Source organism: Balaenoptera borealis (assembly GCF_965194805.1).
Source record: "Balaenoptera borealis genome assembly, chromosome: 3".
In the NCBI taxonomy this organism is placed as follows: domain Eukaryota; kingdom Metazoa; phylum Chordata; class Mammalia; order Artiodactyla; family Balaenopteridae; genus Balaenoptera; species Balaenoptera borealis.
The window spans coordinates 31,880,947-31,907,338 of NC_138866.1; the positions used below are offsets into that span (position 1 = coordinate 31,880,947).

At 46.4% G+C, this 26,392-nt stretch overlaps 1 protein-coding gene across 3 annotated transcripts in view; it reads right to left on the bottom strand.

The window, feature by feature from the left end:
• Positions 1-6,232, bottom strand: part of SMOC1 (SPARC related modular calcium binding 1) — a 153,131-nt gene extending 146,899 nt beyond the window's left edge. For 2 of the 3 annotated variants that reach the window (XM_082384359.1, XM_082384357.1), the window contains exon 1: positions 5,863-6,231. In XM_082384359.1, the coding sequence (XP_082240485.1) occupies positions 5,863-5,961 (99 nt within the window). In that variant the 5' untranslated portion in view covers positions 5,962-6,231. Of the gene's footprint in view, positions 1-5,862 lie in introns of all 3 variants that reach the window. The other variant, XM_082384358.1, reaches the window with a different exon arrangement.
• Between the last annotated feature and the right edge of the window lie 20,160 nt (positions 6,233-26,392).

Consider the following 26,392-nt stretch of genomic DNA (forward strand, 5'->3'; position numbering starts at 1 on the left):
TTTAGAATGACGTCAGGTGCAGAAGGAAATCCAGTTAATTGCTATACTGACCTATGTCGCTTTGGCGTCTCTGTGAGGCCGTTGGGAGTGTCGGTGGAGATCGAGTTCTCCTATCCCCTCAGTGACTCAGGGCTCCTGCACGGCACATATGTACAATGCTAACCCTGTTTGGTATGCCTCACAAGCAGCTCCGATCGATTTCCCATCCGCAGCTTAACCCTTGTCCTCTCCCAAACTGCTCCGCGGTGACAAGTTCAGGAGGAAGGGGCCCTCCACACGGACATACACCCCCCCCCAGCAATGCCAGGAACTTGGCTGCTTAAACAATAGATCTCTATGTGGTCGGGAGAGAAAGGGTGCCCTGTACCTGCTAAGCGGGGCCATGCTCCCCTCCCCAGCCTCTGCCAAGGCAGGCGAGGGAGGAGGTTGGAATGAAGGCAGGGATCAGCCCGAAACACGCCTCCCCCACCCCCGCTGGCAAATAAGGCTTCTGGCCCAAGCGTCAGCTGGTGAACTTTTCTACTCTGCAGGGCTGGGGACTCAGATGCACAGGGTTGATCCCCCTGAGCAAGGGAGAGAGAAGATTGCCTACCGCGCGCTCAGCTTTACAAATGAGCTCATTGGCCAGCTGATGTAGATATTTACGCCGGAGCCTGGGCCGGCTCTGGGTATAACCCAGCGGTCCCCAACCTTTTTGGGACCAGGGACCGGTTTCGTGGAAGACAATTTTTCCACGGACGGATGGGGGCGGGGATGGGTCAGGCGGTAAGGCGAGCGATGGGGAGCAAGGGGGAGTGGCAGATAAGCTTCACTCGCTCGCTCGCCGCTCACCTCCTGCTGTGCGGCCAGGTTCCTAACAGGCCAAGGACCCCTACCAGTCCTCCTCCACCCGGGGGTTGGGGCCCCTGGTCTAACCAGCCAAGAATTCAAAGAAAAACCAATCATCACTCCCCAACGTGGTATTTTCTAAGATGCACATCTGGAAAGGGGGAGGAGGGAGCAGAGGGAGGCAAGAAAGGAGTCTCTACAAAGGGAATTTGTGTTTGCCTGACCTCAGGTGCAAAGAATGGAATTAAACATAATCTTTGGTTCGTGACACACTCAACATTGGTCTAAGCAGGAACCACTCTTATTTTTTATTAAATAAGCTATTGATCTTTACTAATGGACAAATACTTTCAAACTCACCCCCCCCAAAAAAAAGGTAAAGTATTGATACTAACTTACACTAACCATATGATTTTCCTGGCCAATCCATCCCTCTGCTTCACCCTAACCTACCCTGATCCTGTGTACCTTGTTTTTCTTTTCGTATAGTTTTCTTGCAGCTATGTGTATTCCTAAAAGTGTTTTTATTTAATTTTAGCTATTTATAAATTTATAAAAGATGTCACGCTGCATCTTTCAGTGCATTTCTTTTATTTAATATCATATTACCCAGATGCGTCCATATTTTTGCATGTCACTGTTGTTCATTTGTTTTGACTGACTATAATTCTCCACTGTGTGAATACATCACAATTTATTCATCTACCCTCCAACTGATGGGTATTTGGGCTCTTTCCAGGCTTGTGATAGCGTGAACACGGTTGCATATGTCTCCTTCTGGACGTGAGTTTCTCTTGGGCACATACACCTAGGAGTGGAATCCCTGGGCTGTAAGAAATGTGAATGTTGGGGGAATTTCCTGGCGGTCCAGTGGTTAAGACTCCATGCTTTCTCTGCCAAGAGCTCAGGTTCGATCCCTGGTCAGGGAACTAAGATCCCACAAGCCAAGAGGGGCGACCAAAAAAAAAAAAAAATGTGAATGTTCAACTTTAGGAGATAATGAGATAATATCAAAGTGTTTTCCATTTGATTGAATTTCCTAGAGTTTCTAAGATGATTGTTTCCTCTTCCTGTCTTCTTCAGTTTTATTTCTTTAAATTTCACATGTCAGCTCTATCAAAATATTTAAATCAAATTCTTGGCCTAACACCTTGAGTAGCCTCTCAGCTAAAACCCCCATGTGGAAAAAAAAAGGTTTCTGTCCTGAACACAGATAATAAGAAAGGCATCTCTGCAGACACAAGGACCCACCCCGGTCCAGACACTGAGACAGGTTAGTCAAATAGAAGGGAACTGTCTACAAAAGCTGCTTCACATTTGGCAAATGCAAGATTTTTTAAAAAGGGTTAAGGTGGAGCCAAAGCCTGTTCCCCCATCCAAGGCTGCTTGCTCAGTCTCTCCTCCCCCACGCCTCCTATAACCACCCCACATGCTTATTTTTAAACAAGGAACAAAAGCCTAAAATGGGAAAAAAAAATAGTTTGTTAAGTAACCAATTTCACATTTAAATGAGAGCAGGAAGTCCGCAGGGACATCACAGTACAGTCGAATTCATTTCAATAAATATTTACAGAACACTTTGCAGTGTGACCGGCACACTGACAAATAACATCGCTATTCTGCCCTCAAGAGGTTGTGAGCTTGTTCACTTAACAAGACAGAATTATGCGTGGAGTGCCAAAGGGGCAAGTTAGAGCTGAGAAGATGAAGATGTTGGTCTGATCTCAAGATGCTCACTGTAGAAGAATTAGCAAAAGCTGGAAGACAAGTGAAAGCGATACCGAAGTTGTACAAAGGTGAGAATGATCAATTCTAACCAAAAGGCTGTTTTGCAGGAAAGTTCCCAGAGAGTGATGCTAGAACTAGGTTTTAAAGGATGAATCAAGTATGTGAGAGGAGAGAGGACAGATAAAGAATATAGCTAAAACAATTAAGAAATAAAATTTCTTAGACTTCTTGGCCTTTTCTCCTACTTCTCAAACTTCTTAAATCTATTTCCTGCCTCCAGTCCTGCACCAAGAAGGTGGAACCTGTGAGTCACTGTTAAACATGCATTATCTGCATTTATTTGTTCATTTCACAAGTGCCAGGCCCTGTGCTGAGCTCTGGGGATACACCGATGGACAAGACGGGCACGATTCCTGCCCTCACCCAGCTCCCAGTCTGCAGGGCGGACAGAGGTTTAGACAAAGACAGGCATCAGTCAGACTCCATCAGCCTGGCAGAGCCCCTCCTCCATTCAATCCTCCCCAGAAACATTTTCAGTAAAGTGTGCAGGATTAAAGAAATGGCTGTCTCCTCCATAATTAACAGGCTCCTGACCAGCATCCCAGGTAACCACGCGGCTGCTCAGAGCTGAGAGGCCAAGAAATCAGGTGCTTCCTACATAATAGCCTCCAATCTGATACTTGATAGCTGCTGGTTTCCAGAGTCAAACAAATGTCAGGCATTTTATGAAGGCAGGAAACAAATAAGGGGGCAAGGACTGGGGTCTAGGCCTCGGGGGAGCTCAATTAGTGAGCCAGATAAAGTTAAACCGAAAGGGCATGCTCTCGGTTTCCTAGAAAGCCAGCTGGAAAAGATGCCAATCCTTAAGCCTCTGTCACTCAAAAGATTAGCAGAAGAGACCCAGGGATGCCCAAGGGAATACTGCAACAGCCAGATGTTTCTGCTCCTCCTATGACACTGCCATTCACAACCAGGGCCACATTTCTGAGGCCGCCAAGAAGACACAGAAGAGAACTGCAGTCTTCTGGAAGAGGTTGAAACTCAAAGACATCACCCTTTAGTGATACAGACACCCAAAAATATCATTAATAATGCTTTCTTACAGACTCGCCTGATGCTCATTTAACAGGAACGGCATGACTAGTTGGACGAACACTCCCTGCAGCTTCTTGGTGGTATGGAGAGCACACGACCTGCACATCCATATAAACTGGGATTTGGCTCCCACAGCTATGGATGCACCATGAGTGTTTCAAGCAAGGCTTTTTAGCCTCCCTAAGTCTCACTTGCAAAATGACACTAAAAAGACCCATCTTCTTGTTCTTATAAACATAAGTGATCATGGAAAGTGCCCAGCTCAAGAATTCATAAGCGGTGGCTTTCAATGGGGCCTATAAATGCATCCAGGTAACCACACGCTCAAGACAGTAGCTTCCTCTTGGTACTTTCTAAGTGTGTGTGTGTGTGTGTGTGTGTGTGTGTGTGTGTGAAAGACAGAGGAAAGGAGAGAGAGAGAGAAAATGCAGCTGGGACATACAAGCCTATTTACAGTTCCTGTTTGTGTTCCACCATTTCTGTCAAATTAATAAACTAAAGAAGCTGGAGGGAAAACTAACCAATGTCTCTATTTTCCCCTGAAGTCCCTAGCTTTCCCCTAAGAGCTGCTTCCTCCAGATTCAGGAGGCAAGGAAGGAGAGCCATATGGCTTGAGACGCTAGACCCGCCCGGCAGCAAATGAGCCCCCCACCATTTGTCTCTGGGCCTCTCAAGTGGGCGGGCATCCAGATTTCAGTTGGGGTGCTCTGGTCTGCGTCTCTTGTCTTGACTGTTCCTAATTATTGAAGGGAACGCCGTGGCTCTCCTGACCTCAGAGTTTAAGAGCTGTGAGTCCTAATATCAAACCAAGCAGCTTCATTTAAAAGGCATGCTCATCTGCATCCATAAAAGTCACTCCTGGAGCCCTGACTTGCCCCAGCTTTGGGAATGCCTGCTGTCGAGGATTTATGACACGCCCTGGATCTAATCGGCCGCACTTTAACTGCTGCTGTTGCACATCTGGTCATAAAAGCAAGGGCCGGCCCAACACGGGGACAAACACTTTTCTTTCCTAAGTGGCTGCAAATCTGATCTCACAGTGATAGCCGGGCTCGGATGTAATCAGCCAGCATCTGGGTAGTCATTACGGCTCATCAAGCTTTGCAAGGCTTTTCCCACACACACGACAGCTATAAAGATGACTCTCATGGTAGCAAGAGCTATGAATAAAGAACCTGCAATCCGAGCAGGTGGCAACAGGCTAGGCCGAACGATATCCAGGAAAGCATGAGCTGGTTAAGGAGCCAACCTTTTCACAAAGATCCCAGCTACTTTCACATGGACTCTCCCACTGCCTGGCAGAGGCAAGCAGCTATCTCGATAGACAACTGCCCTGACATAAGTTAATCCTCGGCCAGAGATTGTCTGGATAAGTTTGATCAAATGAACACCTACGTGGTTTCAGAGGACACTTTTTAAGGCAGTGGAAACCTTCATTAGATCAATTGGGCGCATGGGAGCAATAATCTAGCCCAGCAATGCACACAATGCTGTCGGTTCCGGGAGGTTTTATAATGCCCTGAACAGCCTGTCCTGTGCACAGAATTGGCACGTTTCACATCGTTCAGGAACTCCAATCAGACCAAGGTTCAACAAGTAGTTCAACCTCCCGCGCCCGAACGCGGGGGAAGAGACCCTTGAACACGGCCAGCTTCTCTCCACCAGCTCTCCCCAGCCTCCACCTCTACCCCTCCTCCGCGGCTGTGCCTAGCGGGAGGGAGCGTTAAAATTATCTGCTGTGGGTTTTACGAGCAGCGATCGCTTTTTAAAACAGCAACAACACAAGGTCCTTGTGTGGCTCTCGGGTAACCTAAAACCCTGGAGGCAGAGCTGCCCCCCACCGCCGCCTGCCAAGAGCACCAGCGCTCCGGGACCGCGAGCAGCAGGAGGCACCTCGGAGGCGAAGGCACCTCTAAGGATCTTGGAGCAAAATGCCCTGGGAGGAGAGACTGGGAAAGAGAACGCACCAGTGACAGCGGGGGAGGGGGGGAGGAGGGAGCAGGCAGAATCGGTGCTGCAAGAAAGAATGGGGGGGGCGGGGGGAACAATGGGAGAAATTTTTATTTCAGCAGCTTCGCCGTGAGGAGGGGGACGAGGTCTGACGCCTCCCTTCCCCCTCTCCTCCACCTCCCCCCTACACACCACCAGGAGAAGGGTCAGCGACCTGGGTCTCCTTCCGCAGGTGGGCGCGCGGCTGGGGGGCGCACTTACCCTGGGGCCCGTGGTGCGGTGGCCGCGAGCCGGGGACAGCTGCACCAGCACGAGCAGCAAGTGGGGCGCGAGCAGGCGGGCGCAGCGCGCGGGCAGCATGGTGCCAGGCGGGCCGGGCAGCCGGCTGCGGGCGGGGGTGGCGGGCTCCACGGGGCGCACGGCCGCGCCGGCCTTCCTGCCTTCCTTCCCCCGGGGGGCCCTGGCGACGGCGGGCCGCGGCGGTGCGGCGCGGGCTCGCGGAGGCTGCGGTCGGAGCGCGCGCTCATGAACCGCCCCGGAGGGGAGCTGAGCGCGAGCGTGTGCTCTGCGTGCGGTGCTCTCCGCTCGGCCGGGCCGCGGCGGCAGCAGGTTGGACGCCAGAGCTGGGCCATGGGAATTCCCGTTATAAACCCCCGGGAGGCGTGGGGCGGAGCCCGGCGGCCCTGACTGACGGGCGGAGAGGCCCGTGGCAGCCGCCCCTCTGGCAGGTGAAAGCCAATGGGAGAGAGGAAAGAGGGGCGGCTCGCGGTCGTCCCCACTGAGGAACGACTCTCGGTGGCTTGGCCGAAGTGGGCTCCAGGAGAGAGCGGGATAAAGAGGAACTTTCTCTTGGCCCTTGGGTCTGGTGAAGGCTCCGAGAGCTCCAGCAGCCTGAGCCTACCAGAATGCCCGCCCGGCTAATGATAACACCTTAAGCATGTACAGTTTTCAGCACGAGTACGTGACTTGTCACAACGGCCGGATGAAATAGGCAGGGAAAACACTCCTAGCCTCGTTTTTTCAGATGAGGGTGCTAGGGCGCAGAGGGCTTCAGAAATCTGCCTCCTGGCTGCATCAACACCAAGAACAACTGGGAAGTCGCCAGGTCATCTGCACAGAGCGCTGGCTGTGACCGGTGTTGGGAGTGGGGATTAGGCGCATTCGCTGCTTGCAAACAAGCTTCCAGCGGGTGACACACTAAGTCCTACAGCGGCTGCCCCGGGAGCAGTGTCGAGAAGAGAGAGAAAGCACGTGCTGGGCATCTCCTTGCTGGGGAGGGCCCCTGTGGGTATGGGATGATGCCGACCCGTGGCCCTGTGGTGGATCTGGGATTAGAACCCAAGCGTCCTGGCTCCCTGCCTGGAACTGGAGGGCCAAAAGGCAGCCTCTCTGTGGCCTAGGAGCCCTGGGAGGAGAGGTTAGAGGGGAGCTGGTTTCCTGGTGGGGGGAGAGAGAGGAAAAAGCATTGGTAGGAGGGGTAGTCTGTGGGTGCAAAGACCCCAGAGATGGGTCAGGAGAGGGAGGGAGACCCCTCCTGAGTGCCCGTAGGATGTTGGAAGGCTCTGCCCAGGGCAGTCCCCAGGGGTTCATCTTGGGAATGGTCACAGACACATCACACCAGCTTCTCAACAGAGCCAGGTGGTCCACTGCATTCAACCCAAGAGAACCATGGTTTACCTTCTTATGTGGAATACAGCCCTTAGTGTTTATTTTCATTGGTATGGACCACTCACTTCAAGGCGAGGGATACTTTTCTCCAGCCAGGCTGGAAGCAGTGCCAGAATTTAACTCCTCTCCCTGTGGGCTTGAGAGGTCCAGACAAAGGTTAACTCCTCTCCCTTACTGCTTCTCTCCTGGATTGTATAAACAAGCTTCTCACCCAACTCCTGCACTCAGTTTTGCCCACTCCCCTTGTCTGCCGTCCAGCCTCCACCAGGCAGCCGGTCATCCTTCTGAAAAGCAAACCTGAATCACCACACTCTGCTCAAAAGGCTTCAACTTTCCCCAGCGCCCTCAGATCAGAAAGCCCTGACTGGATGCTGGAACAATAACAAAGTACTGGTTGTTCTCCAAACAAAAATGAAGAACTGCTCTAAGAGAATCGCCTGTCTTCCTCTGCTGGGAAATAGTGCAACAGTCTGACATGCTCTCTGGAGCCAGTCAGGATGGGTTCAAATCCTGGGTCTGCCACCTAGTGGTATAACCTTGCATCAGTCACTTTACTTATCTGGGGTCCAGTTTTCCTGTCTGTAAAATGGGGATAAAAATAGTGTCCACCTTTTGAGTTGTTCTCAGGATTGAAGGAGATGGAGTATATAAAGCCCTTAGAATGACTAAGTTATAAATATCACCATCTGGCATATGAAGAGGGCAGGACAAATGCCTCATCTCATTTTATCCTCAGAACGATCCTGTGAAGTAGACAGAGAGATCCAACTTTACAGGTAAGTAAACGGATACTCCATGAGATTAGGACTTGCCTGGCCTCATTTGGCTGGTAAATGACAGGGAAGATTCAAGCCCAGGTTTTCAGAGTCTAATTCTGCCTCCATCATCTGATAATTGCAACATCCAATCGCAAATGCTGTAGGGTTTAACAGTTCCTGTGTGCTTACTGGGAATTTTTTCAGTGGCCTGCAAGGGAGCCGAGATTCTCAGCGTCACTGAGCTTCAGGGAAAAGCAAGGGTCAGCCCTTCCAGCAAGGATCAGCCCTTCCTGGAAACAGCCCTTATGATCTGGCATCCTGGGAATTTGCCCAGCTGGACTTGTCCATTTCGCCTGTGCCTTGTGGAGCACTTACATCAATTTCCCTGTGCCCGCCTAAGTGCTCCTCCACCAGGGGCTTGGAGGGATGAAAATGTCACCATCAGGCTCAGCAGTCTGACAGGTTTGTCCTGACTCTACCACGTGGCCACATGCACCCCCATCAAACTGGTCAACTTCTTTCTGTTGCTGGAATTATTGAGACATCTATTGGAGTAAGTAAATATGCTTGAGATGCACCCCCCGCCCAGTATCTGGCAGCACAAAGCACCAAGGGAAAAGACACTGCAATAGTCCTTTCCATCCACAACACCACAGGCTGCTCTCCAGCCAGAAAGCTTATTTCCAAGTAGTCACTGGTCCAAAAGTCTACATTATTCTGGATTTCAACCATGTAGCTTAGTTTAAAATATGAGCAACTGCTTTCCAGTTACTTTGCTCAGCAAGTATTTTCTTTCCCTCTGGTTGGCATGTGAGGCCTGTCGTAACCATGGCCATCATTCAAATGATGCACTTTCTTCTCCCAACTCCTCCCAAGCCCAGAGAAGGTTAGAAATTCCAGAGAACTACTAGTCCCAAAGAGCGTCTCTCTGCCAGGCTCAATCGTCTGATCCAAGCAAAAAGTGAAATTGACAAGTTCCTTCTTTCCCTGGAGGCCAAGCTTATGGTCCAAAAATAAATCTAGCTCTCCTGGCATCTGGTCTGTCCAGTTTCAGCCATGCTCTTTGTCCTGTGGGACTTCTGTTTGCAAGGAGGTATTTCAGTGAAGAAAAATAATACTTTATATCCCATACTGAGGTCTGAGGGCCTCAAATATTTAGTACTAGCTAGGAACGCCCATTTCAATATATGTTTTTGTATAGTCCAGGAGTCTTGTCTCATATTCAGAGTAGAATCTTTCTATTCATTTTAACAAGCATTTTGATGCATCTCCTTCTGTGCCCAGCACAATGCTCATTATTATGAGATCTTTGGATGTACACCCTGCCCTCTGAGAGGTTATAATCTAATTTAAGACACAGCAGACAGATACCTGGAGACCGTATTTAAGAACAAAGACTGCAATGTGTTTTGGGGACTCAGAGAGCAGGGACCCACTATAAACCTAATGGGCAAGGAAGGTTTCAGGAAGGTAGGCCTTTAATGGTGCTTTGGAAAAAAGTGCTTCTATAATATAAACATATCTTGATTCATACTTGCTTCACTTGTGACACCACTACCGACAGAGAAAGGTGAGTGGTGTCTAAGGTTCAGGACTCTTTTCAAATATACTACTGAGCTCAGAAGCCTGGGACATCAAGAATCCTGGGGTGTGTTTCTGAATTTATGACAACCTGCTGTAACAGCTAGCATTGGGCTGAGATAGTTATTATTAGTCCCATTATGCAGGTGAGATTGACCCACAGAAGTTAATCTTACCCAGGTCAGTCCTTACACTTTAAATATACATGACAACTGATACACAAACAAAGGTAAATATGTGAGGTGATGGATGTGTTAATTAACTCGTTGGGGGGAATCCTTTCATAATGTATACGTATTATATTGTACACTTTAAATATCTTACAATTTTGTCAGTTACACCTCAATAAAGCTGGAAAAAATATATATATACATGACAAAAATAATTAGAATGACAAACTATTTCAAAGATTATTTATCTCTTTTGTACACAAACTCCCTTCAAAGTCTAGGATAGCTCTCTCTAACCTAGGCTCCTTCTAGTATCAGTCTGTCATTCTTAATAAGCAGCTTCTCCCTCATAGTCCAAGATGGCTGCTCAAGCTCTATCCATCACATCTGTTTTCCAGGCCGCAGGGAGGAAAAAGGGGAAAAGAATAGCATGCCCCTCTCTTTAAGGATAACTCCCAGCAGTCACATTTCACTATATCTCATTGGTTAGAACTTAGTGACATGACCACATCTAGCTACAAATAAGGCTAAAAAAATTGTATTCTTAGTTCAAGGTGGCCACGTGTATCCAGCTGAAAATCCGGGTTTATGTTACCAAGGAAGGAGAAAATCCTGGGGCCATCTGGCAGTAGGGGCCATCCTTATTAACATAACATCATTAACATCATCATCATCATTAACATATCTTGAGCTGCCAAGCGAAGGAACCATGGACAATGCAATGCAGTCCAGAGTGTTTAGTTGTGGCTTTCCTCTAGCTCTGCACATCTAGCTCCCTCATGCTCAAAACATTAATAACCTTAGGGCCAGACACGCAGACTCTCGATGCCACAAAAATTTACTTCTGGTATTTCCCTCTCTTAGGCACCTTCAAGTGGGAGGATCAGAGAACATACTTGGATGAAGCTCAAGCCACGTAGTGCCAGGGTGGCAAGAAAGAAGCCCCCTGAAGAGACCAGCAGTCAATTAGGACCATCGGGAATAATGCCATCTTTGTGAAAATATTCTTGGCAATGGTCCGTATTCTTCCGTTTCTGTTTCTTTCCCTCCCTCATCCACCTATAGGGAAATCTCTCTTTTCACCTGGTTACTTTTCTGTGACCTGGTTTCAAAATTACTAATAGAGCAGTAACACAAAGACTTTAATACACACTCTTGCATTTACTCTACAAGGTAGGTACCATCATTTCCCCCGTCTTATTAATGAAGAAACGGAAACTTGGGGAGGTTACATAACTCAGCCAGAAACAAATAGCAGAATCGGAACTTGAGCCCAATCCACCTTATTCCATCAAGAGCTGAATTTTTTGCTAAGCGCTTTCCCTACGTGATCTCATCCCTTAGGCTCAGCATATGAAGTCAGTATTATTAGTCCCATTGTGCAGATGAAGAACTGAGGCTTAACCATGTAGGTTACTTTACCAAGGGTAGTCTTGAAATTTGGCTTGCACATCAAAAGTCTTGGCATCCTCATAAACCTATCAGTCCTAAGAGCCAAAATCACATGCTGTATTTGCACGTGCTATTTTGTGTATTACTGAAGGTTAACTCCTATTTCCATGTGTATGAACTTTCCCCACTTACCTGCCTTATCTTTCATTTGCCTGCTTTATTGATCTGTATTTTTCACGCAGGAGCCCATTAGGCAAGGAGCCTTTCCCTGTCTCCAGGCCCATAACCACCTGTGCTTGGGTGCTCCAGAAAAAGCGTCGTTACAAGGATCCCATTTAGACTGGGGTTTAAGACTCCATCGGAAATCATCACTGTTTGGTCCTGATCCATTGGGACAGAGACAAACCAGTCAATCAGACAAATTTTATTGCATTCCTACTGTGTGCCGAGCACTGCACTAGGCATTGGGTATACAATGAGAACAAAGAGAGAAGGCTACTGACCTCAAGGAGCTTACAGTTTAGTGGGAAGACAGACATTAAGCAACTAATTGTCAATAATTAATTCATTAGTTACAAGTGTCTGGTAGTACTGCAAAGATGTACAGGGTGTTTGGGGAGTTATTAAAAAGGCACCTAACTCAGTCTGGAGAGTCAACTTTCCTGAGGTTGTGATGTTTAAGTTTAGATTTAAAGGATGTCTGGTTTAAGCTGTACAAAGATAGGGGGAGGGGAGCATTCTGGGCATAGCAAACAGCATGCGCAAAGGCACTGAGGCAGGAGAAAACATAGCAGTAAATTTTCAACTAACTTGGTCACTCTTATCCCTTTAACTCTCAGTATCCCAAGAAAGAGAGTTACCACCACTCACCATCTGAGTCTGATAGACTCATTTTACGTTTTATGTTTTTAAGTCATTTTACAAATAATTTACAGAGGTAGGAATAAAGGGATAGTGTATTAGCTATCTATTGCTATGTAACAACTTACCCCCGAAACTTAGTTTAAAACAACAAACATTATCTCATAGTTTCTATGGGTCAGGAGTCTGGGAGGGGCTCAGCTGGGTAGTTCTGGCTCAGGGTCTCTGAGGTCACAGTCAGGGCCAGCGTCATAAGCATGCAAGCCGTGCAGTCATAAAAAGTTCCACATTTAGCTTAATATTCTGTGGTTGCTGAATTTAAATTTGTAATAATTTTTTAACAAGGAACTCCCATTTTCATTTTACACTGGACCCCATCAATTATGTAGCTTGTTCTTGTTTCAGTCAACCTAGCAACCAGGGTTACAGTCATCTAAGGCTGGAAGACCCACCTCCAAGTTCACTCCCACAGTTGTTAGCAGGCCTCAGTTCCTCACTGGCTATTGGCAGGACACCTCCATTTTTCTCCACATGCGTCCTCACAAGATAGCTGGCTTCTCCCCAGAGCAAGAGAGAGAGCCCAAGATGGAAGCCACAGTCTTTGATAACCTAATCTCCGGAGTGCCATAACATCACCTCTGCCATATTCTATTGGTCACACAGACCAACCTGGTACAATGTGGAAGGGACTTTAGGGGTGTAAATACGAGGAGGCAGGGATCAGTGGGAGCCATCTTGGAGACTGATGACCACAAATAGTGAAAAACAACTCTGTCAGAACTGTTAATAAGAATTTAAATATAATAAACCCAAAATTGTATTCCATGTTTTCCTAGTTTTGAAGGTAACATACCTGAAATAGACAACAAATTTTGACTGAAGCCATCAAATGTCATGAACCTGGAACATATTCATCTTGTAAATACTGATTCCAGATTTCAAATGTATCTCTAATTGATCCAGCTTATCATTCCTTATGGTTCTTCTGTCTGCATTTGCATCATCAAAACAGTACTTTTGAAAGCTTTGCTGGCTCATAATTTTGTTGAAGAGAGTATGGCCATCTTCTTTGCTCCATAATTGCAAAACGTTTTCATTTTCAGGTTCATAAACATAATTTAAAATCTTCAATCCAATTAATATTTTCATTCCTACATCATCTATTTATTCTTTGCATAGACACCTGCCTTCAACATTTGTCCATTTAAAAAACCACTACAAGTAAATTTTGGTGCACAAAAATCTAAAAGATTAATGAATATCATCATACGTCTTTTTTGCAAAATAGGAAGGTTCAGGCTCTTGTCATAAAATATTGTGCAATTAAGTCTATCTTGTTGAGTGAATAAATGGATGAAAATACCATATTTCCTTTTTGTCCTTAAAATATATTCTTAATTCACTGATAATTGAGTTTGAGAAAAATCATCTAGGATATTATCATCTAAAGATTCATAGGCTAAGATTTCTCTTACATAATCAGTTTCACTATGATTTGCTTATATTCTAGAATGCTACTGTCTCTTTGCATTCATCTTTTGATTTATGTAATAATTTTGAAACCTCTTCCTCTATCCATTTTTTTCTTGTTGCCTGCATAAGTAGAAAATGAAAAGTCAGAATTTTCAGTTGTATCCAATGAAAGGTAAGTGCAGACCACAAAGATGGTGTCTGCAGTCTTTTATATCTTCTTGGAAGACGATGTAATACTTTAGGCAGTGACTTAAGAAACCTGAAAGATGATAAAATACTGATGATTTATGACACTATTGCACTATTCTTCTAGGTAATTCCATCATTCTTCAGTTTTCATATTATTTTTAGTCTTTTTCAGCATAGTTGGGAATAACTGATGAGTAATGGTAAGATAAGTCCTAGGATGACAAAATAGCAAAATGTTTCACGACATAAAAAATAAGATCACTAAGATTGCATAATGTATCTTACATTTATAAAAGAGTTCCCATGTACCCATATCATAATTGCAAGATAGAATGAGTTTTATTCTATCTTTAAAAAATAAGTTAATTTTATCTTTGTGCTTTGGACGATATCTTAAAAAGAAGAAAAGTCAAGAAAAGATGCTTACAAGAAATGCTTTATAAAAGATACAAGTGCTTTAAGAAAATCAACAAAATTGGATCCAGTGGAACCTGGATGGTATTAATATAACTAACCCAGTAGATCTGGGAGAAGTGGCACCAGTGACAGGACCTGAAGCAGATACTATTCGTGTCCGACCCACATCCCCTTGACTTCTGCCTGAGGGTTTCCTTGGGCTATAGGTGCCAGTTCATCCTCTGTAGAGAGCAGCTGGAAGTGTCTGGAAGATAATAGCCACCCACCCCCACCCAGGTGCAACCCTCAACCAATGCGGAACCAGAATTAGTGGGTAAATTCCCCAACTTCCTCACCCCGCAGCAAGACAGTTCTGAGGTGTGTCCCACAGTCTCTCAGTGGGCCCCCAACAGGATTAAGCCCAGTTGCCCACAGCAGTAGCCCTCTCATTAATGAACCATTAATTGTCATTTTTCCTTTCCCTGTTGTACTTCCCCACTGCCTTCCTTACTGTGCTTCCTTGGATCACCTCCACATAAACTACTTGCACTGAAATTCCTTGTTTTAGAATCTGCCGTTGGGGGGAAGCAAAAAAGAATATGCCATTTGGAGAATCTAAACCAAAACACAAGTTGAAACCACATCACGATAAAGCAGCTGCAGCTCCAAAAATCAATCGTCGGGCTCTTCTTGCTCTATCTGGAGGCCTCACGCAGAACAGAGCAGAGTGGGCTGATGCCAGCAAGCCAAACAGAGAGGAGACTAGTTAATGATGGTAGACTGCAGTTTAGGAGAAAGAATGCTTTTAGAGGTCTTTAGAATAAGGAGCTGTCTAAAACCATCAGAAATGCTTTCTCCGTTTAACAAAAAGTTGGAATGGGCTCCCGGGGTGGCAGATGGACAGTCTGATCTCATTTAAGAAACTGCTTAGGGCAGCGGAATAGTCCTGAGCGTGGAGACGGAGGACTTGGATTCCAATCCAGGCCTCTCGGAATTCAATTGCCATGTCTACCAAAGAGGGATCATAAAGTCTTCACAAAGTTGCTGGGAGTAATAAATAAAATCATGCATTGTAGTAGAATGCTCTGTGTTTTTCATCTTCTTTAGCAAGGTAATTTGCCAGCTAGCTTGGGGTGCAGACAGGGGCAGGCACCCACCTCAAAATAGATAGCCTTGTTTCCGAAGAGTCACTCCAGTCCCCTTTAGTCATGTAAATGAAGGGTCAGTAGGCATCCGTGTCCTGGGAAAAAGAGAACAGCAAGCCCTTTTTTGTGCTCTAAGCAGCTTTGCTCCTTTAGAGGAATTTGGCCACTGGAGAGGTAAAGGGACCCTGGTTCTGTGTCCGGGCAGTGACAGGTCTGGGGCCTTTCTGACTCACAAACCTCCTGGAGCTGTTCCCACCCTGGGGTGGCTGTGTGAGACAACCAGGACAGGCAGAGAGCGGGGCCCCAGGGCTCAGGTCTAAGGGGAGGCCCAGTGGCTTGTGTGTGGCTAGGAGTGGGGAAAAGGCAGCAGCCCATCTCAGCACCTGCACCAGCAGCAAGATCAGAAGAGAAGTCAGCCTCCATCCTCACCTAGACCATCTTCTCTCCTCTTCCACAAGTCAACTGGCCTCTTCCTCCCACTGTGGTTGACCGTGATGATGTAGCTGAAGTGACAAGACTGTCCAACAACAGGGAGAAATAAATATAAATCTAGTGGTTTTTTTCCACTTTGCGTGTATATGCATTTTAATGACTTCTGTTTATTGAGCACTTACGATATATCAAGCAATTTACAAACATCTCGTTTCATCTTCATGACAACATTACTATCCCTGATATAATTCCCATGTTTCAGAGGAGGGAACTGAAACTCAGAGAGGTTGAGACATTTTCCTGTGGTTACACAGCGACAGCGGCAGAGTTGTTTTCAACCTGAACATGCCTGACCCCAAAGCCCATGTTCATCACCACTAGCCTGTGTTGGAAGAACTGGATAACCAGATGGAGCTTTTCCTATGAGGCAGTCTAACAGCCTGGCTGGCGCCAGAGACAGGAGTCATGTAGTCTCCATGGGACCTAGGTTCAAAGCTAATGGTGCAATCTGGGGGTGGTGGCCTCTGTACACTCCAGAAGGGTCTAGAGAGGTAGGACCACACCAACCATAGCCACCTTCTGTAGTGTGAACTGTCTCGAATCACACCAGGCTTTGCACACAGCCAAGGAGGCAGCCTGCCCTCGGCCAGGAGCACTCCCTGACTGTCCACAAGGTCACTGCAATCAGCCCCAGCCCTCCCGAATTTCATCCTCCCAGCAGCCCACCACTTCCTATGGCCCTGTGTCTGTGCTGCTAGATAATGCCTCTCAGATGGCCGCATCTCTCTGGCCAGTTAGACCACAAACATCTTGAGGTTGGAGTCCGTATCTTCTATTTTCTGGCTTCTCCACCCTACCCCTTCCAAAGTCAAAATCCATGCTCAATCACACCTGTTAGTTAGGCCATTTAAATGGCCAGATGACATTGAGGTAGAGGGCTATGGGGCAGCCAAATTGAATAAATTATTTGAAAATTAACTAGGATGAAATGCAGATTAAGGAGAAATTATTTGCTATTACTGTTTTCCCAAGTGAGAGGTGTATTTTCAATAAGAACATGTAAAAACTCCTTGGACATATTTCATTCCTACTTTTGTGCTTTTACCAGATGTCTTGCACAACTAGACATCTGCACAAAGACAGAAAAACTTGCATCTGGAAGCGTGTATTAGAGGCAGGAAATATAACAGTTAAGAGTCCTAATTTGGGAGTTAGACAAACCTTGGTTCAAATTCCATCTCTGTGACTTGCTGGTTGACCGCAGACAAGTCATTCTACCTCTCTGAGCCTCAGTTTCCTCACTTGTGATATTGTAATTAAAAGTGCCTTCCTTGTTGACACCCATCAGGATGGCCATTATTTAAAAAAAAAAAAAAATGAAAATAAGCATTGGGAAGGATGTGGAGAAATTGGTAACCTGTGCATTGCTGCTAGGAATGTACAATGATGCAACTGCTGTGTAAAACAGTATGGCAGTTCCTCAAAAAGTTAAACATAGAATTACCATATGACTCAGCAATTCCACTTCTGGGCATATACCCCAAAGAAGCAAAAGCAAGGACTTGAACAGATATTTGTACACCCGTGTTCAGAGAAGCCTTATTTACAATAGCCAAAAGGTGTAATAGCCTAAGGTCCATCGACAGAAGAATGGATAAACAAAATGTGGTATGTGTACATACAGTGGAAGATCATTCTACTTTAAAAAGGTAAGAGATTCTGACCCAAGCTACAACATGGGTATATCTTAAAGACATTGTGCTAAGTGAAATAAGTTGGACACAAAAGGACACATATTGGATGATTCAACTTATATGAATAGTCAAATTCAGGAACAGAAAATAGGGGCTGGAGGAAGGGGAAATGGGGAGTTACTGTTTAGTGGGTACAGAGTTTCAGTTTGAGAAGATGAAAAAGTTTGGGAGATAAATGATGGTAATGGGTACACAACAAGGTGAATATACTTAATGCCACTGAACTATATACCTAAAACTGGTCAAAATGGTAAATTTTATATACAATGGAATATTATGCAGCCATAAAAAAGAATGAAATCTTGACGTATGGGGACAACATGGATGGACCTTGAGGGCATTATGCTAAGTGAAATAAGTCAGATAGAAAAAGACAAATACCGTATGATCTCACTTATATGTGGAATCTAAAACAACAACAACAACAAAGTCAAGCTTATAGATACAGAGAACAGATGGGTGGTTGCCAGGGACGGGTGGTTGGGAGTGGGTAAATGGGTAAAGGGAGTCAAAAGATAAAAACCTCCATTTATAAAATAAATAAGTAATGAGGATGTAAGGTACAGCAAGGCGACTATAGTTAATAATACTGTACTGTATATTTGAAAGTTGCTAAGAGAGTAGATCTTAAAAGTTTTCATCCCAAGAAGAAAATATTCCATAGCTATGTATGGTGACAGATGTTAACTAGACTTGCTGTAGTGGTCATTTCACAATACATACAAATATCAAATCATTATGTTATACACCTGAAACTAATACAGTGTTGTGTGTCCATTATACCTCAATTTCTTTAAAAAGGTAAATTTTATGTTATATATATATTTTACCACACACACATGCACACACACATGAATGCCTTCCTTGTAGTTTTATTGTGAGGACTAAATGTATTAACATTGGTAAAGCAGCTGACAGTGTCTGGCACATAGTACGGGGTTACTAAATTGGCATTACTGGCTTTAGTCCTCAAGACCAGTGGCTGAATCTTGACCAACACAATGCCTACAAGTAGGACTGAACAAGGAGGAGATGAGTAGAGAAACCCCAGACTAAGACGTGAGGGGATTACAACCATACCAAAAGGTAGAGGGACAACAGGGCCCCAGGGAGACCGAAGTCCCAGAAGAACCACAGGATATAAAGAAGAGGCCCTAGAAGAGATCAGGAGAGAAAAAGCTCTGCAGGGCATCATGTGAAAGAGGACCAGAGCAGAGTTGCCAGAAAAATACAAGCTGCCCTGTTAAATATGAACGTCAGATAAACAACGAATAATTTTTTGTAATAAGTATGTCCCAAATACTGTATAACCCTGTTTTATTGCAAGGGACATACTAATACTAAAAATTTACTCATTGTTTATCAGACATTCAAATTCAACTGAGCTTCCTGTATTTTTATTTGCTAAATGTAGCAACCCTAGGCCAGGGGTACCACTCATCCTTCATTACTTTACACTAAGTCAGTTTACCACGATTACAGATCCTAGAGCATCCTGGTATCTAAAAATCTGGACAGGGCCGTGGGTGGGAGAGCAGAGAATGCAACAGGATTCTTTACTTTACAAATATGTTCTTTCACAGCTGAGTTCCGATAAATAGCAAGCTCTTCTAACAGTCTTAACATAGAAATTCATTTTTAAAACTTAAATGTACAGCCCCACTTTTGAAGGCGCCCACCTGTCAAAGTTGAAGGCGGTGCCAGCCACGGTCCCAAAAACTGTGGTTCTCCTGGCTTCAGAGATCAGGAGGGGCGGTCACGCATACCAGAGGGCACTGCAGACAGAGGGGCCCCATTGATAAAGGCCAAATCACCACCCTGGGCCCCAGGGTCTGGCCTCCTCCCCACAGGCCCAGCTTGAACCAGCCCCAGCATCTCCTGCCCAGGCTGCTGTGGCCGCTTGCAGAAAGGGCAGTTGAAGATTCCTCTGAAATTTCAGCAGAGACCTAAAAAGGGCTTTGTCGATGTAAAACCAAATGCAATTCCCCGGCCTCAGCCCTAAACTGATTAAAAGCTGGAGTCATTCGTTTTGTTTTGAGAAGTGCCAGGGTTTTAAGCTCGCGATCCCCCCCTTCCCTCCTCACTAGTTCCAGCTGCAGGGGCACATCAGTGTGGAAGACCACACAGCAGCAGGCCCAGCGGTTCGGAGGCCTGGCGGAGATTAAACCCCATGCGGCGGGGAGGGTGTCCCACCCTCACGCAGAAGGGGAACGGAGCCTGGAGCGGAGAGTTCAAGGGGAAGAGCCCACCCGGTGACCAGGGTCTCGTTCACCTCACCACGCCCCTGCTGCATCCCTCCATCAGACCTGGGAGGGCTCAGAGGCCAGTTCCCTGGAAAGACCAGCACACCACACTGAACGTGGCCAGATGTGACTTCCCTCTCGACTTTTTTTTAATTTACCAGATTTATTTACCACGCAACAAACTTAATTTGGAGGGAAATCCGGGGTCGGGGCGGGGGGGGTGGGGAACCTAAAGGAGGCATAGTCTGGGTTCTCATCCGGGCTCAACCAGCTCACTGGGCGACCTGGGACCACTGCCCCAGCTTGGCCCTCTGCCTGCTCTCCAACTAGGGAGGCCGTGAAGCAGGACTGGAAACCAGTAAGATGTGTGATTGGGTTATTTCCTCCGTCCCACGCAGGACAATCTGAAGGAGCGTGTCTGCTCACTTGCTCATGGTCTGTCTCACCCAACAGGGTGCTGCAAGCTCAGGGCTGGAGCCCCGGTAGCTAGCACAGTGCCAGGCGTCAAGTCTGGCCTGTACATGTTTTTTAGTCACCTGGATAAAGTATGGAAGGGGAGCTGCTGAGGGAAAGGAGAGTTGCCCTTCCCACCTGAGTGAACCTTTTCTCTCTCCTGTGATGTTTTCCCAGGATCAGAAGGGACATTTCTGCACGCTTGGGGTTCCTGAGCTGTTTTTCTCACACCAAGTCCTGAAGCAGATGGGGGTTCAATGTATGGTATCAGGCATGGATATCTTACTCTTTTCTCCTTTGCCTTTGGGACCCAGTGTCCTCATCAGCAACACCAATACCCTTTCTGCCAAGCGCCCTACCAACAGAATGGGGCGGGCAGAGGTTAAAGGAAATAAAGAGAGGGCAGAAGGTACCTGAGGGAGGAGACCAGAGTTTCTGGTGGGCCCCAGAGCAGAAGCAGGGCACAGGTCCAGTGTCACACAGGCTTGAGTGGCCTCGAGAGGACTAGGAGGCCTGCCCATCCCCATGTGACGATCTTTGGTGCTTCCTACTCCCCTCCTCCACACACCCCCTCCCATGACATAATGACATGTTAAAAGCTTCACATGCGATCTGATTTTCAACACTTTAATTGGATTAATAAAAGCCGGGAGTGTACTGAGCCCACTACACTGGCCCTTCCCCACCAGGGTCCCCCTCCCCACATTTTCCCCGCCCCCTCCACCTTGCTCCTTCTCCATGCTTAGCTCTCTCTTCCCAGACTCCCTCTTCTCTCTCCCTCCATGCTGTGCTCCCATCCCCACCTCCCTCTCATACCTTCTGTTCAGCTCACTCGCAGCGACCTCTTCCTCTCAGTGCCCAGCACTTTCTTGAGCTCCAGTAAAATTTTCTCTTTCTTCCCCAAAGGAGGAACAGCAGTCCCATCACTCAAAACCTTGATGAATGGAATATTTCCAAATACTTGGTGAATGGAATGTGTCTAAAGAAATTCGATTTTATTGCATTCTAGAATATACACTACCTGGGCTTCCCTGGTGGCTCAGTGGTTAAGAATCCGCCTGCCAGTGCAGAGGACATGGGTTCGAACGCTGGTCCAGGAAGATCCCACATGCCGCGGAGCAACTAAGCCCGTGCGCCACAACTACTGAGCCCGTGTGCCACAACTACGGAAGCCCGTACGCCTAGAGCCCGTGCAGAAGCCACCGTAATGAGAAGCCCGCGCACCGCAACGAAGAGTAGCCCCCGCTCGCAGCAACTAGAGAAAGCCCGCGCACAGCAATGAAGACCCAATGCAGCCAAAAATAAATAGAATATACATTACCTATCAAGAGTTACAGGACAACAGCACTCAAAGTCTTTAATAGATATGAATTAAATATAACTCGTATATTGGTTATTAGCGTGCACCTGTTACCATTAAAGGTCCTTATTCTTGAGGTGACATTTTCCAGACACAATCTGGTCAATGGCATCACCTCATTTTTTATAGATAATAGCTGAACTACAGAGAGAACAAAACACCCTACACTCTTTCCACGATTGCATAGTAAATAGCTGTGAGGTGCTATATCCTTAAGAACAACAACAAAATCCCATACAGCTAAAATGCTCTAGACAGGCACTCACCAGAGACCCAGTGCCTACGTGGTACCCAGGACTAGCTTACAGTGAGAGCCTGAACACATGGCTTGATTTCTTTCCCCTCAATTACTTCATCTCTACAACCAGAAGGGCAATCTGGATGGGTGGGCTCCAAACTTTTCTTATTGTATGCCTCTCTCAGTAAAAACATTTTGAGCATTCATTCCCACTATACGTATTTCTAGTTGTACTGTACTATTTGTACTGATATATTTCAGATACAACATACAGAAAATTTTAAACGATAAAATAAATGTGAAATCAATGGTATTCTTTTTATTAACCATAATGGCTTCAATTTATCACTCACTAATATTTCAAGGCAAAATATTTTCTTAGGACAAGACTCTTCACTGTTGCTGTAAATCCATTTTTCAAGTAGACTTAAGATAATTTCCATTTGTTTTTTGTCTCTGATTTCTTGCCAGATCATTGTTTTTACCTCGTAATGTGGCTGAAAAGGGGAATTTATAAGAAACGCTAGAGAAGTCTCAGCTCAGCCATTGTCGTTGTTTGTTTTTGCTTGCAAAACAATATTAGATTATTAATATTATCTTTAAAATAGTTTTCTTTTGCAGGAATCTTTTCAGGCTGCCTGTCTACTTTGTGAGGGCAGCTATTAGTTCAAGCTAAATAATATACTTCGTAAATGATTATTAACAGGCACAAGTATACTATAATATATCACAGCATGCTGGAAGCATGGAAAAGGACGAGGGCACTCCCTCCTGATAACACAGATTTCCACTCACACAGCCGGCATGGCGCAAAGCATCTGATGTATGGACTGATGGAGGGAATAAGAGCCACTCTGTGATTAAACATTAATAAGGACTTGTGTTAGAAGTTCTAGAAGTTCTACTCTTCTCTTCCGACTGTCCAGAAGACTGTCTTGGGGCCACCTTTGAGCAGCAACTGCAGTCTCCTTATCAGTAAAGTTCTTAGATGCTCCAGTGTCTCCATAATTGGAATCTTTCTCTGCTCTTCATTCCACTTGCTGTGGGTCAGCATGCCCTGCTTGAGAGCTGAGCCAAGGTAATGTCCTGCACTGGGGTCTACACACCACGAAGGGCCAAGCTGTCTGGGGTGAGCAGCACTTAGTGCCCTTGGGCGTAGCTGGGCCGTCGACCCCAGCCTCACAGGGTGAGCCAGGGTGGGTGGGGGGAGTCTTGTTCTGGGGAATGATTCTCCACTGCTCTCTCATCCCCTCTCTCCACACCCAGTAGGTCTCTCCCTTCTCCACAGTACTTGTCCCCTTCCCCTCCCCTCTTCCCCTACCCAGGAACCCAGTTTTTGCTTAGGTTTTGCAGCCCCACCTCTCCTGCCAGGAGAAATAAGGAGAGCTCCTTTTGATGTATAAAGTGTTCACACAGGTGGAACTGCATTGGATTTTCCATCTAGGACCTTTCAACCAGTTCCGCTTCTAGGGAGAGTAAGTGACTTGACCTGGGTCACAAATCTACTATGTGGCAAAGCTAGGATTGGAAGTTGAGGTCTAGATAATTCCAAAACCCACACTGTTTCCAGCTCTCCAAAAGCAGGGAGTGACTAGGGTTTGTATGTATAACGTGTGTTTCCGTATGTGCACGTAAACATACATATCTAGTCATTCAGTATAGTTGAATACAGAGTGAATGGGTAGGTAAGGAACTGAGTAGGGAAATGCTGACATGTCCCAGAAAAGCCATAGGTCCAAACACGGACTGACAGATTGACAGCCCCTGGAGCAGACCCTCTCCTCGGCCCACACCTGAGACCAGCTCTTGGTGGCTGGTAAGGAATGAGGGTGTGCCCACTCATAACCTCCCAGGGACACTGAAAAATAACCCAGATTTGTCTGCTTCTGACTCACCTGTTTGGCCTCTTTGAAGGGATGGGCATTTACTCCAGCCTTGGACAGAAAACTGTTCTTGTTTGAAGAGGAATCAAATTTCTTGTCAAGGTGATAATGACCCAAATACCATTTGGGACCTTCTGCACCAGCTGCCCAAACTTGAGGGAACAAACTCAGTGAGGAATTTATGGTCCCTCTGCATCTGCGTGACTGAGTGACTGGCAACCAAGTGCAAGTTTTAAAAATAAGAGAGCAGAGAAATAGAGGCAACAAAACACGGCTTGGTGCACCCTCCTTAAGTGTGACTAGTGGGGGAGAGGATTTTGAAATAGCAGTCTACACTGCCTTTCGTCACTCCCTGCATGGTATTGCCAGGCCTTAGACCAGCCCCACTCTCAGTTATGAAGCATCTCAGCGTCAAGATAATGAAGATAAACATGACCATGACGACAATGGTACCCCATTTGTTGTACACATACTTTGTGCCAAGAATTGTCATAAACACTTTCAAACTTTATCTCAATTCACCCCACGGCCCTATGGGACTATTATTACTATCTTCAGAGGAGGAAACTGAGACTCAGAGGTGCTGGGTGATTATCCCAGGTTCGAATTACTATTGAGGGGTGGAGCCAAGATTTGAATCCAGAGCTATCTGGCTCCAAAGGCCGTGACCTTACCACTGCTCTAGGAACCCCAGATTGGAAACCAAAGAGAGAAGCACCACCTTCTTATAATGCATTTCTCATGAAATAACTTGACCCAACAAATATTTAGGACCAAGTATTTTCTTCCAGGTAGGTGATCAGAGACTGTCACCATCCCCTCATCCATTCATTCAATAAATACTAACTGAGCACCTACTATGTGCCAGGCACTGTTCTAAGTGCCATGGATACAGCAATGAACAAAACAAACAAGTTCCTATTCTCATAAAACTAAGAATGTAATGAGAAGATTGAAGACAAACAAAACAACTAATATGTAATATGACAGGGGTGATAAGCACCGCAAGGGAAAATAAAGCAGGTAAGGGAGCTAGAGAGTGACGGGGAAGAGGGGTGCTATTTTGGGTAGGGTGCTAGAGGAAGACCACTCTGAATGGGTGACATTCGAGCAGAGGCTTGAAGGAGTGAGGGGCAGAGCCCTGCAGAGATCTGGGGCAAGAGCATTCCAGGGGGAAGGAACAGCAAATACAAAGACCTAATGGTGAGAGCGTGGCTGGAGACCAGGTTGGCCTGCCTTTCAGGTTCTCAAGCCTGATTTCCCTTTTGCTAATTTTCAGGACCACATTATCCTTATTTTGCAGTGAGGAAATCAGAGACCTCGATTCAGAAAGTTCTTCCACTCGCTGGTTTCACAGAGAGAGGAAAAGGAAGTAATTTTTGTTGTGTTTACTTACCTGACCTTATTTATCCTTACAATGTCTCTGAAAAGTGGGGATTTTAAAGTTACGGTCTGCTAGCTCGAAAGCCTATGCCCTTTCCATCATACCATGTAAAAGTAAACCATATGACTTCAGACTGATGTGATTCCCTCCTTCTTAAGAGCACAGAGCACCAGGAAACCAGACTTCAGGTCTTCATCCATCCATCCAATGTTAGCTGAGAGCCTCCTGTGTGCTGGGCTCAGGCTGGCCACTGTAGGGGTACAGTGATGAATAAGACAGACACAGTCCCTCCTTGCAAGGATGGCTCCAATCACTCAGCAGGGCCACTTCCAAGACACACATCCTCAGGGTGTCACATGTACTCTCACCCACCCTCCAGCCCCAGGCCAGGACCCTAGAGGAATTCCTCCCATTCTGGTTCTGGCAGAAGTAGAATGAGTCCCGAGTTTCTGGTCCGCAGCCAACTTTGAACTGCCAGCTGGGGCTCAGTACCTTGCTCTCCACCGTACTCTATGAAATCCTCCCTGATAACAGAGAGCTGGTTTTCAAATCAAACTCTCCTGCTCTTGCCCACTGACTGAGGTAGAGTGAATGAGGTAACTAAGATTCTGTTGCTTCCCAAGGAATGGAATTCAAGAGACTCCATAGGGTGGGCCAAGCCGTTAGAAGCATCCAAGATGGGCTTGGGGATTCAGACAAAGGTCTAGCCAGTTCTCATTTGATCCAAACAATATGCCTGACAATAAGCCCACCACACCCCCTGCCCCCAAAGGGAATTAAACCCTGTCGAGTGTTGCCAGGAACCCATCTCTCAGTTCTCCCACAGTGGGATGTAACTCCTAAACCTAAACTGATCGACAAACAGATCCAGGGACAGCCAGCAGATAAGTGTGACTGGGGGCTGTCAAAGCTCATTCAGAAATGGGCCTGGGCTTCCCTGGTAGCGCAGTGGTTGAGAATCTGCCTGCCAATGCAGGGGACACGGGTTCGAGCCCTGGTCTGGGAAGATCCCACATGCCGCGGAGCAACTAGGCCCGTGAGCCACAATTACTGAGCCTGTGCTCCGCAACAAGAGAGGCCGCGATAGTGACAGGCCCGCGCACCGCGATGAAGAGTGGCCCCCACTTGCTGCAACTAGAGAAAGCCCTCGCACAGAAATGAAGACCCAACACAGCCATAAATAAATAAATAAAAATTTAAAAAAGAAATAGGCCTGGCAGCCACTGCTTCCCTCCATCCAGAAAAACGCAACAGGGTGGTTGGAGATCAGACCTGGAGGGAGGGCAGAGGGGAAGAGTGTTAAATTGCAGCCAAAACCCACCTCCCCCAACCTCAAGGGCTGCTCCTTCAGTGTCAACAAATATGCAACCAATTAATGTAATTACAGAGTTATTTATGGTGCCCAGCAAAG